The sequence below is a fragment of the Salmo salar genome, chromosome 12 (assembly GCF_965601325.2).
Source record: "Salmo salar chromosome 12, fSalSal1, whole genome shotgun sequence".
Classification (NCBI taxonomy): Eukaryota; Metazoa; Chordata; class Actinopteri; order Salmoniformes; family Salmonidae; genus Salmo; species Salmo salar.
This window is the reverse complement of record NC_138302.1, coordinates 74,748,830-74,762,125: the sequence shown is the minus strand read 5'-3', so window position 1 is coordinate 74,762,125 and position 13,296 is coordinate 74,748,830. Positions and strand designations below refer to the sequence as shown.

At 45.7% G+C, this 13,296-nt stretch overlaps 1 protein-coding gene across 1 annotated transcript; it reads left to right on the top strand.

The window, feature by feature from the left end:
• The first annotated feature begins 1,652 nt into the window (after positions 1-1,652).
• LOC106565959 (taste receptor type 1 member 3-like) lies at positions 1,653-11,220 on the top strand. The gene is made up of 8 exons (XM_045692096.2): positions 1,653-1,917; positions 2,128-2,428; positions 2,685-3,041; positions 3,443-3,865; positions 3,979-4,182; positions 4,323-4,443; positions 4,723-5,093; positions 10,405-11,220. Exons 1-8 carry the CDS (start codon positions 1,691-1,693, stop codon positions 11,056-11,058), a joined length of 2,658 nt encoding a protein of 885 aa, XP_045548052.1. The 5' UTR covers positions 1,653-1,690; the 3' UTR covers positions 11,059-11,220.
• The last annotated feature ends 2,076 nt before the right edge of the window (positions 11,221-13,296 follow it).

Sequence of the window (13,296 nt, the reverse complement as noted above, 5' to 3'; positions counted from 1 at the left end):
GTGTGTGTGTGTGTGGTGTGTGTGTGTGTGTGTGTGTGTGTGTGTGTGTCCTGGAACCTTATCACTGGAAAGTTTTAGGAAGGTTGTGGGTGGATTCATGGCTTAGGCTACTGAAGAACTAAACCAAACAATGCCATTCACAAACAAGATGTTTATCTGAGTCTACTGCCCGCGCAACATCTTTCTGCAATACAGGAACAATGTGCATAGCAGTGGAGGCTGCTGAGCGGAGGATGGCTCACAATAACGGCTGGTATGGAGCAATTGGAATGGAATAAAATGCATGGAAACCATGTGTTTGATACCATTCCACTAATTCCGCTCTAGCCAATTCCACGAACTCGTCCTCCCCTATTAAGATGCCACCAACCTCCTGTGGTGCACAGATGCACCGACACAAAACCCACCTCACAGTAGTGTACACATGCAAACAAGCAAAAATGTGTATAATGAATAGAAATGTAAAACGCTGTCTGTGTTAGAGCATTTTATATCATGAACTGAAGGTAAAAAGGAAAAACTTGGGGGGAAAGTAGACAACCTGTACTAAAGTGAAACATCAAGTTTCATCACAATGTGCCTACTTGCTCACGTCAAGATCTCAGACAAGATAGAGGAAAGACTACAGTGCCTGTTTTAACTAGTGTCCAAACACACACCTTAATACGGGCTTAATACAAATATACAAAAATCATAAAGAGAGAAAACAGAAACGCTCAGCTGTCACACTTCAACTGCAACTTCAACTCAACCTTAAAGAAAAGGTTCACCCATTTTGAATGTTACATCATTTTGGTGCATCTCTGAGCGATGTTCTATCGATTCCTGGGGTCATTTTATGTTTTGATGTGTATCTGAGCTGTTTCATCATATGCGAAACTCGTCATACCGGCTGTATTTCAGCCTGCCTGAATGGCAATAGTTCAGATACATGAAAACATGAAATGACCCCGGCAGCAGAAAAGGACATGAGAGAGACAAATAGGCTTCTGTTGATTTGCCACCTGACATCTGATTTTCTAAATATTATAGATCTATGAAATGGAGATACCACAGGGACTCATCAAACACATACATGGTCACCAGTGAGGTTTTACTGTCTTATAAAAAACTGTGCAAATCAGGTATGTGGTATTAAAGTGCTGATATCTTCTAACCCCCAACAACACTCTACACTGATGAGGTCTGATCAGCCAACCACAAGCAAATAACAATAAAATGCTCAGGAAGTGTGGGACAAGAACCTGTCACCTGGTGATTTTCATATGTTGGTGTCTCATTTCAAACATCTTCACATGCACCATCAATTTAAATGCAAATGCACCTCCGGAGTCATGCTGACAGCAACAGCACACCTGTGATGAGACCTGTAGTCTGGCACAGGACAGCCTGACCCCAGGTATTCAGTTCACCACTCATCACAATACAGTAGACACAGGAGGTGCAGACAGACTGATAGAACAGTTCTCCCCATTGACTCGCTGGGCTGTGAATGTACCCATACAGGTGAGCCTCTCCATCACTCTGTAACTGGTTGGCAAATGACCTTTCTCTCACAGCATCAGCTGCTGACTCTGTCTCTTCTTTCTCTCCCTTCCTCTCACCCTTTATTTCTCTATCAATGCATCTCTTTAAACTCTCATTTGATGATGCCTTTTTTACTCTCTGACGTTTGCCATGTCCTCCCAACATGTCTCTTCCTGCCCTCAGCAGCATGGCAGTAGCATTGAGACTGCTGGTTCTATGCTGGCTGTTTGGAGCAGGGTGTAGTCAGAGCTCTCCACCATGGTTCCAGAACATCACTACAACTCTGTTCAACTCTTCGGGAGACATCCTCCTCGGGGGGCTCTTCCCCATCAATGATCTCACCAGCAACTTGAGCCAGAGAGTAGAGCCGGACAGCATTAGCTGTGACAGGTACAGTAACACAAGACCCACTTATAGTGAATGATTAATGTACTTTTGTCTGAATATGATGTTTGTTCTGTCTAGTGCCTTTATACTGTAATCGTATTCCCAGATTGCACATGTCTCATTCTAATTATTGCTTGCTTCTAATATGTTTGAATCATCTGATCATGGAGAGCACTATAACAGCCCCTCCCTGTCCTGTGTTTGGCATGGCAGTATTAATAAGTTTGGTTTGGGTATGGCCCTGGTGATGAAGTACACAGTGGATGAGATCAACGCCAACTCCACCCTACTCCCTGGCATCAGGCTGGGCTATGAGATTTTCGACACCTGCAAGCAGTCTGCCGTCATCGTGAAGCCCACCCTCTTCTTCCTCACAGAGGGCTCCAGCCGGGAGCTGGCCATCATGTGTAACTACACAGACTATGTGACCCGTGTGGTGGCTGTCATCGGCCCTTCCACCTCAGAGATGGTCTCAGTCATAGCAAAACTACTGGGATTCTTCCTCATGCCACAGGTTTGTTTGGTCACATGTTGGAAAGTTGTCTTTCAATGCAAACAATAACATCCTCAAAAAATAAGGGGATAAAAAAAATTAAGAATACAGCTTTTGTCCCTCTACAACAATCCCTTAAATGTAATTTCGATTGAACTGTGTGCTGTGGTGAAACTAAGATGAACATATGAGATACAACTGCAATGAGTATAGACATAACCGTTTGTTTGTAATCTACTGTTGTTTCATCTGTTTCTTTACCATGTGCCCCCTGTAGATCAGCTACAGTGCCACCAGTGACAAGTTCAGTGACAAGAGTCTGTACCCATCGTTCCTGCGCACCGTGCCCAGTGACAAGAGGCAGGTGGAGGCCATGGTGCGTCTGATGAACAGGTTCCAGTGGAACTGGGTGGCTGTCGTAGGCAGTGAGGATGAGTATGGACGTCAGGGCCAGCGCCAGTTTTCTACCCTGGCAGCAGAGAGCTCCATCTGTGTGGCGTACGAGGGGTTAATCCCCATCTATAGCGACCCACAGCCTGTGGTCAGAGAGATGCTGGACCGCATCACAGAGAGCAAAGTGGGTGTGGTGGTGGTGTTTTCTCTCTCCCAGCCCGCCAGAGCCTTCTTCACTGAGGTCAGTAAGACAGCAAGTCACACAAGAGGTCTAGAGAATTTTACAAAGTTGTAAAAAGTTTCTCAGAAGCTTTTCAAAAAGCTTGACTGCTTTTAAGTACAGTAATACTAGTTATTTATAGCATCTAAATTCAGATTAGAGGTATACACTAATACCAGTGGAGGCTGGTGGGAGGAGCTATAGGAGGACAGGCTCATTGTAATGGCTGGAATGGAATAAATGGAACAGAGTCAAATGTGGTTTCCAGATGTTTGTTGTGTTTGATACTGTTCCATTTATTGCATTCCAGCCATTGCAATGAGCCGTCCTCCTATAGCTTCTCCCACCAGCCTCCTCTGAATAATACATTTGTCTGTAAGAACTGGGGCAATGTAAGATCCCAACATGCTGTTTGTGATCAGGTGATCAGGAGGAATCTGACAGGGGTCTGGGTGGCCAGCGATGCGTGGGCCCTGAACAGTGACTTGTCAACTCTCCCAAACATCCACACTGTGGGCACTATCATTGCCTTCACAGTCCACAGCCAGACCCTGGGCCTGCTCACACCCTACACTTGGGAACTCTTCTCCAGGATCAGAGAGGAGAGGGCCAGGCAGCCCTCACCAGGTCCAGATACCGAGCCAACCCATAGTATGAACCCATGCCCAGACTGCTGGAACCTGTCCCCAGACAACATAAGTCTCGTGACAAAGCCCATACTGCAGAGGTCAGCTTTCAGGGTCTATGCTGCCATCTACAGTGTTGCACACGCACTGCACAATGTGCTCAGGTGCAATGCTAAGAGCTGCCTGAGGGACGCTAAAAGCAAACTCTACCCCTGGCAGGTACATTCTCCCTCAGTATTTTTTTCTCCAAACAATGATTATGTGAAGCTGTGCAAGGTACTTTACACATGCTATTAACAAAGATAAATAACACATTGATTGACACCCTGCAGCTGTTGGAGGTGCTCAAGGAGGTTAACTTCAGTCTAAATGGAAGTCATTTTGAGTTTGACAGTAATGGAAACCCAAACATTGGCTACAACATACTACAGTGGGTCTGGGGAAACAACAACCTGAGTTTCAAAGATGTCGGCACCTTCAATGAGAACCTGTCAATCAATAACACCCTCATCCAATGGCATACAGTATGTGCTAAGGTAATCTCCGCCCGCATCTCCTCATCAAACATTATGTTGCACTTTATCGGCTTTTCACATTTTCCCCTCTGGGACTAAACATTTCAATGTGCCAGCTACGCTCTGCAAAGTGGTTCTCTCTGACACCACCTCTGCTGCAGGCCCCTGAGTCTACCTGTTCCTCTGAGTGTGGCCCTGGCCAGGTGCGCAGAGTGAAAGGCTTCCATTCCTGCTGCTTTGACTGTATTGACTGTTTACCGGGCACCTTCCAGAATGGCAGAAGTGGGTGATTCACAGACTTCCATCAATCTATGCATTAAAACTCGATAACTCTTGAGATTATGTTTTGTAGATTTATTTGATATTTTCCTCTAGCGACATGGACATCAGCTTTACACTTTTCTCACATGCTGACAAACGCTGCGTAAAACAAAAATGCTCAATACATCTACAAAACTGAATGGTGTGAGTGGTGACATTATAAGACTGGCCTTAAAACTTTCTACTCTTATCAGGTTCTATCATTCTAACTACATGTCTCTGCTCCCTCTCTGACTCCAGTGGACATCCAGTGTACCCAGTGTCTAGATGGCCAGTGGTCCCTGATACGTAGCACCAACTGCACCAAGCCTACCTTTGACTTCCTGACCTGGGGCCAGCCTGAGTCCTTGGGGCTGCTGCTGGCCATGCTGGTGCTGCTGGCCTGTCAGGGGGCTGTGGGGGTCCTGTTCCTGCAGCACCGTGGTTCTCCGCTGGTGAGGGCCTCTGGGGGGTCCCTGGGTGGTGTGTCCCTACTCAGCATGATGGGGGGCTGTGCCTGCCTGCTGCTGTTCCTGGTCCAGCCGGGGGACATGGTGTGTCGTCTGCAGCTTCCCCTCAGCTCCATCTTCCACACAGTCACCCTGTCCACCATCCTAGCCTTCTCACTGCAGGTAAAGCCTAGACCTATAGAACACCAGACAAACATGAATCATTGAGATATTATACATCTACACTATATGACCAAAAGTATGTGGACATATGCTCGTCGAACATCTCATTCCAAAATCATGGGCATTAATACGGAATTGGTCCCCCCTTTGCTGCTATAACAGCCTCCACTCTTCTGGGAAGGCTTTCCACTAGATGTTGGAACATTGCTGTGGGGACTTGCTTCCATTCAGCCACAAGAGCATTAGTGAGGTTAGGCACTGACGTTGGGCGATTAGGCCTGGCTCGCAGTCGGCGTTCCAATTCATCCCAAAGGTGTTTGATGTTGTTGAGGTCAGGGCTTTGTGCAGGCCAGTCAATTTCTTCTACACCGATCTCAACAAACCATTTCTGTATGGACCTCGCTTCGTGCACGAGGGCTTTGTCATGCTGAAACAGGAAAGGGCCTTCCTCAAACTGTTGCCACAAAGTTGGAAGCACAGAATCATCTACAATGTCATTGTAGATTGTCATTTTTACACCACGGACCCCTGCTGATCCATCACGACTGGTCTGCCGACGTAACCGCATGAGGGGGCTTCAACAGACTTCTTCCATCGCGACGTCCCTCTAAGGCCCTTCTGCTAGCCTGCTAGCCCCGGCCCGCTAGCTGTCTGAATCGCTGTGTCTTTAGCCCGTCCAGCTACTCATTGAACCCTGTGATCACTCGGCTACGCATGCCTCTCTCTAATGTCAATATGCCTTGTCCATTGCAGTTTTTGTTAGTGATTATTGTCTTATTTCACTGTAGAGCCTCCAGCCCTGCTCAATATGCCTCAGCTAACCCTCTTGTCCTACCTCCCACACCTGCGGTGACCTCACCTGGTTTAATTGATGTCTCTAGAGACAATTCCTCTCTCATCGTCGCTCAATGCCTAGGTTTACCTCCACTGTATTCACATCCTACCATACCTTTGTATGTACATTATGCACTATTCTACCGCGCCTAGAAACCTGCTCCTTTTACTCTCTGTTCCGAAAGTACTAGACGACCAGTTCTTATAGCTCTTAGCCGTACACTTATCCTACTCCTCCTCTGCTCCTATGGTGATGTAGAGGTTAATCCAGGCCCTGCAGTGCCTAGCTCCACTCCCATTCCCCAGGCGCTCTCATTTGTTGACTTCTGTAACCGTAAAAGCCTTGGTTTCATGCATGTTAACATTAGAAGCCTCCTCCATAAGTTTGTTTTATTCACTGCTTTAGCACACTCTGCCAACCCGGATGTCCTAGCCGTGTCTAAATCCTGGCTTAGGAAGGCCACCAAAAACCCTGAAATTTCCATCCCTAACTATAACATTTTCTGACAAGATAGAACTGCCAAATGGGGCGGAGTTGCAATCTACTGCAGATATAGCCTACGGAGTTTTGTCTTACTATCCAGGTCTGTGCCCAAACAATTTGAGTTTCTACTTTAAAAATCCGCCTTTCCAGAAACAAATCTCTCACCGTTGCCGCTTGCTATAGAGCACCTTATGCCCCCAGCTGTGCCCTGGACACCATATGCGAATTGATTGCCCCCCTCTATCTTCAGAGCTTGTGCTGTTAGGTGACCTAAACTGGGACATGCTTAACACCTACAATCTAAGCTTGATGCCCTCAATCTCACACAAATGATCAATGAACCTACCAGGTGCAACCTCAAATCTGTAAACACAGGCACCCTCATAGATATCATCCTCACCAACCTGCCCTCCAAATACACCTCTGCTGTCTTCAACCAGGATCTCAGCGATCACTGCCTCATTGCTTGCGTTCGTAATGGGTCTGCGGTCAAACGACCACCCCTCATCACTGTCAAACGCTCCCTAAAACACTTCAGCGAGCAGACCTTTCTAATCGACCTGGTCCGGGTATCCTGGAAGGATATTGACCTCATTCCGTCAGTAGAAGATGCCTGGCTATTCTTTAAAAGTGCTTTCCTCACAATCTTAAATAAGCATGCCCCATTCAAAAAATGTAGAACCAGGAACAGATATAGACCGAGGTTCACTCCAGACCTGACTGCCCTTGACCAGCACAAAAACATCCTGTGGTGTAAGGCATTAGCATCGAATAGCCCCCGCGATCAACTTTTCAGGGAACTGAAAAGTCAGGAACCAATATACTCAGTCAGTTAGGAAAGCTAAGGCTAGCTTTTTCAAACAGAAATTTGCATCCTGTAGCACCAACTCCAAAAGGCTTTGGGACACTGTAAAGTCCATGGAGAATAAGAGCACCTCCTCCCAGCTGCCCACTGCACTGAGGATAGGAAACTGTCACCACTGATAAATCTACGATAATCTATCATTTCAATAAGCATTTTTCTACGGCTGGCCATGCTTTCCACCTGGCTACCCCTTCCCCGGCCAACATCTCTGCACCCCCTGCAGCAACTTGTCCAAGCCCCCCCGCTTCTCCTTCACCCAAATCCAGACAGCTGATGTTCTGAAAGATCTGCAAAATCTGGATCCCTACAAATCAGCTGGGCTAGACAATCTGGACCCTCTCTTTCTAGAATGATCCGCTGAAATTGTTGCAACCCCTATTTCTAGCCTACTCAACCTCTCTTTCGTATCATCTGAGATTTCCAAAGATTGGAAAGCTGCCGCAGTCATCCCCCTCTTCAAAGGGGGAGACACTCTAGACCCAAACTGTTACAGACCTATATCTATCCTACCCTGTCTTTCTAAGGTCTTCAAAAGCCAAGTTAACCAACAGATCACCGACCATTTAGAATCCCACCGTACCTTCTCCGGAACACAATCTGGTTTCCGAGCTGGTCATGGGTGCACCTCAGCCACGTTCAAGGTCCTAAATAACATTTTAACCGCCATCGATAAGAGACAATACTGTGCAGCTGTAATCACGACCTGGCCAAGGCTTTCGACTCTGTCAATCACCACATTCTTATCGGCAGGCTCAACAGCCTTGGTTTCTCAAATGACTGCCTCGCCTGGTTCACCAACTACTTCACAGACAGAGTTAATTCAGTGTGTCAAATCGGAGGGCCTGTTATCTGGACGTCTGGCAATCTCTATGGGGGTGCCACAGGGTTCAATTCTTGAGCCAACTCTTTTCTCTCAATACATCAATGATGTCGCTCTTGCTGCTGGTGATTCTCTGATCCACCTCTACGCAGACAACACCATTCTGTATACTTCTGGCCCTTCTTTGGACACTGTGTTAACTAACCTCCAGACGAGCTTCAATGCCATACAACTCTCCTTCCGTGGACTCCAACTGCTCTTAAATGCAAGTAAAACTAAATACATGCTCTTCAACCGATCGCTGCCCGCACCTGCCCGCCCGTCCAGCATCACTACTCTGGACGGTTCTGACTTAGAATATGTGGACAACTACAAATACTTAGGTGTCTGGTTAGAGTGTAAACTCTCCTTCCAGACTCACAATTAGCATCTCCAATCCAAAATTAAATCTAGAATTGGCTTCATATTTCACAACAAAGCATCCTTCACTCATGCTGCCAAATATACCCTCGTAAAACTAACTATCCTGCCGATCCTTGACTTCGGCGATATAGCCTCCAACACTCTACTCAGCAAATTGGATGCAGTCTATCACAGTGCCATCCGTTTTGTCACCAAAGCCCCATATACTACCCACCACTGCGACCTATATGCTCTCGTTAGCTGGCCATCGCTTCATATTCGTTGCCAAACCCACTGGTTCCAGGTCATCTATAAGTCTTTGCTAGATAAAGCCCCGCCTTAGCTCACTGGTCACCATAGCAGCACACACCCATAGCACGCACTCCAGCAGCTATATTTGACTGGTCACCCCCAAAGCCAATTCCTCCTTTGGCCACCTTTCCTTCCAGTTCTCTGCTGCCAATGACTGGAACAAATCGCAAAAATCACTGAAGCTGGAAGCTCATATCTCCCTCACTAACTTTAAGCACCAGCTGTCAGAGCAGCTCACAGATCACTGCACCTGTAAGTAGCCCATCCATCTACCTCATCCCCATACTGCTCCTTTGCACCCAAGCATCTCTATTTGCACATTCGTCTTCTGCACATCTATCGCTCCAGTGTTTAATTGGTAAATTGTAATTATTTCGCCACTATGGCCTATTTATTGCCTTATCTCCCTTATCTTACCTCATCTGCACACACTGTACATATACTTTTTTATATTGTGTTAATGACTGTATGTTTGTTTTTTCCATGTGTAACTGTGTTGTTCTTTGTGTAGCACTAATTTGCTTTATCTTGGCCAGGTTGCAATTGTAAATGAGAACTTGTTCTCAACTAGCCTACCTGGTTAAATAAAGGTGAAATTTAAAATTTAAAAAAAAATTGTATGCTGTAGCATTAAGATTTCCCTTCACTGGAACTAAGGGGCCTAGACCGAACTATGAAAAACAGCCCGGGATCATTATTCTTCCTCCACCAAACTGTACAGTTGTCACTATGTATTCAGGTAGGTAGCGTTCTCCTGGCATCCGCGAAACCCAGATTCATCCGTCGGATTGGCAGATGGTGAAGCGTGATTCATCACTCCAGACAATGCGTTTCCACTGCTCAAGAGTCCAATGGTGGCGAGCTTTACACCACTCCACCCGACGTTTGGCATTGCGCATGTTGATTTTAGGCTTGTGTGCGGCTGTTTGGCCATGGAAACCCATTTCATGAAACTCCCGACTAACAGTTCTTGTGCTGATGTTGCTTCCAGAGGCAGTTTGGAACTCCAGAGGCAGTTTCAGAGGCAGTTTGGTAGTGAGTCCAGAGGCAGTCCAGAGGCAATTCCAGAGGCAGTTTGGTAGTGTGTTTTGCAACCGAGAACAGACTATTTTTACGTGCTTCAGCACTCTGCGGGCCTGTTCGATGAGCTTGTGTGGCCTACAACTTCTTGGCTGTGCCTTTGTTGCTCCTAGAAGTTTCCACTTCACAATAACAGAACTTACAGTTGACTGGGGCAGCTCTAGTGGGGCAGAAATTTGAGGAACTGACTTGTTGGAAAGGTGGCATCCTATAACGGTACTACGTTGAAAGTCACTGAGCTCTTCAGTAAGATCATTGTACTGCCAATGTTTGTCTATGGAGGTTGCATGGCTGTGTGCTCGATTTTATACACCTGTCAGCAATGGGTGTGACTGAAATAACCAAATCCATTAAAACATACTTTTGTATATACAGTATAGTGTAAATAGGTTTTCTTTGATGTAAAAGAAAGCCAACAGTCCAGGAGACATTTGAATGAATATGAGTGAGGAAGACCCAGAGTATCTTGAATCATAGATTAGCTCATTTTCCATCCTCCTCCCTCTTTTGACAGATTGTGTATGTGACAGAGTTCCCTGAGAAGGCTCCGTCTCATCTGGATACACTGAGAGGCCCTGGAGGCTGGCTGCTGGTACTGGCCTGCTGTGGTGTGCAGGCAGGGATCTGTGGCTATTATGTCCAGGAGGGGCCCTCTCTATCCCGGTACCTGGCCAAGATAAAGGTGACCTTTGTGAGAAAGTTCCTACGATGCCCTGTGGAGCCCATCTTATGTCTGGGCCTGATGCAGGGCTTCAATGGCCTCCTCGCCCTCATATCCTTCATGTGCACCTTCATGGCTGTGAAGCCCATTCGACAATACAACCTGGCCAGAGATATCACCTTCTCCACCCTGACCTACTGCGTGGTTTGGGTGGTCTTCATCCCCATCTACACCGGTCTGAATGACAAGGAACGCTCCATTGTCCATGTATCTGTCAGTTTGCTCAGTAACATGGGGCTGATGGCGGCCTATTATCTGCCAAAATGTCACCTGCTGCTGAAGAAACCTGAGCTCAACACAGCAGAGCACTTCCGGACCTTCCTCGAGGGAACTCTAGGAACTCCTCAAGAGGAACAGGACCAGGGACCTGCAGGGGAGGGACAGGTATCAGGGGAGGGACAGGTATCAGGGGAGGGACAGGTATCAGGGGAGGGACAGGGACAGTGAAATGTATTCTGTTTAATGTTTCAATAATATATACAATTTAATTTTGTGTGTTATACATTTCATGTGCATGTATACTAGTTTGATTGAATGATTTCAGTTATTTATCTTTGCAGAAATTGTGAATAAACACACTGTAAAGGAGCAGGGCCGTGCACAGACCTTTCAGGGGGTGCTCAAAATGAAAAATAAATAACATACCAAATATCTCTGTAGCAACTTTTTGTTCTTGCATAGGCATTTTTATTTCTGCAACAACACACACTCATCATCACAAACTGTAAGGAAGCTAGTAACAGTACCTCCTAAAGATATGATTGACATCGGGAAAAGAGGGTGGGCTATCAGCTGACCATTGATGTTGATGATTGATGTAAATATGCTAGTTATATAGCTCCATGTCTTTTAGTGATTGTGATTTACCTCTCTATATCTTTCTGCCTCTCTCTACTGCGTGTACCAGACAACCAGACCAGATATTGATGATGGCTAAATCAAGTGTTTATCAAATGTTATGATTCTGTAGCAGTACTGTTGGTATTTAAACTAGGTAGTTAGCTACACACGCTAGAACGGTGACTGCATCTCTCAAGCCATGCATGTTTGGATACCAGGTATGAGCAATCGCCATAGAGCCCCACAGTGGAGGTGTCATAATACCCATAAAACCTAGATGTCAAACAGGGAAATGGTATCCAAGCAATTTTCCACCATTCAATTTTAGAAACACTTAAAATAAGGGCTATGTTTTGTGTAGGCTTACCCTGGCGTGACGTTTTGATAACCATGTAAATCTCTCTAGGACAAGGTGACTTTTATCAATATATTAGGTTCCATTTACTCTCAGATACGAAACTGCTAAGGGTCAGATCGTAAGTTACTGGGGGGAGGAGTGGTCCAAAATAGGGGAGGGTTGTCAAACTTGTTTTTTTAGGGGGAGGGTTGTGTGATTTTTTATTAGGCACAGGGGAGGGTAGTGAATTTTTTCCCTGGTTTACAATCGCTCTTCTGCTTGTATTTTCCCTATAAACAATGGCTTTACTTACTTTTGATATTACCCTAATACAGTTAAGAAACATTTGTGAAAGTTTGGTATGGTGTGGCTATTATTAAGCTTTAGCTAATGCTGGCCTATGATATGAAGGCAGTGCGCCCCAGTGTAGTACTATTGTAGCTGGATTTGGCAGATTTATTTGGCAGATTTTTTGATGAAATATCTACATAGGCGTACAGACGCCCATTATCAGCAACCATCATTCCTGTGTTCCAATGGCACATTGTGTTAGCTAATCCAAGTGTATCATTTTAAAAGGCTAATTGATCATTAGAAAACCCTTTTGCAATTATGTTAGCACAGCTGAAAACTGTTGTCCTGATTAAAGAAGCAATACAACTGGCCTTCTTTAGACTAGTTGAGTATCTGGAGCATCAGCATTTGTGGGTTCAATTACAGGCTCAAAATGTCCAGAAACAAAGAACTGTCTTCTGAAACTTGTCAGTCTATTCTTGCTCTGAGAAATGAAGGCTATTCCATGTGAGAAATTGCCAAGAAACTGAAGATCTCGTACAAAGCTGTGTACTACACCCTTCACAGAACAGCGCAAACTGGCCCTAACCAGAATAGAAAGAGGAGTGGGAGGCCCCGGTGCACAACTGAGCAAGAGGACAAGTACGTTAGAGTGTCTAGTTTGAGAAACAGACGCCTCACAAGTCCCTAACTGGCAGCTTCATTAAATAGTACCCACAAAACATCAGTCTCAACGTCAACAGTGAAGAGGCAACTCCGGGATGCTGGCCTTCTAGGCAGAGTTGCAAAGAAAAAGCCATATCTCAGACTGGCCAATAAAAAGAAAAGATTAAGATGGGCAAAAGAACATAGACAATTGACAGAGGAACATTGGAAAAAAGTGTTGTGGACAGACAAATCTAAGTTTGAGGTGTTTGGATCACAAAAAAGAACATTTGTGAGACGCAGAAAAAATGGAAAGATGCTAGAGGAGTGCTTGACGCCATCTGTCAAGCATGGTGGAGGCAATGTGATGGTCTTGGGTGCTTTGGTGGTGGTAAAGTGGGGGATTTGTACAGGGTAAAAGGGATCTTGAAGAAGGAAGGCTATCACTCCATTTTGCAACGCCATACCATACCCTGAGGACTGCGCTTAATTGGAGCCAATTTCCTCCTACAACAGGACACAGCTCCAAACTATGCAATAACTATTTAGGGAAGAAGCAGTCAGTTGGT

Excerpts from the sequence above, each read along its gene's own strand:
- LOC106565959 (XM_045692096.2), top strand. The coding sequence starts at position 1,691 with ATGTCTCTTCCTGCCCTCAGCAGCATGGCAGTAGCATTGAGACTGCTG. Across the intron at positions 2,429-2,684 it reads GATTCTTCCTCATGCCACAG|ATCAGCTACAGTGCCACCAG; the intron begins GTTTGTTTGGTC and ends TGCCCCCTGTAG. Across the intron at positions 3,042-3,442 it reads CCAGAGCCTTCTTCACTGAG|GTGATCAGGAGGAATCTGAC; the intron begins GTCAGTAAGACA and ends GTTTGTGATCAG.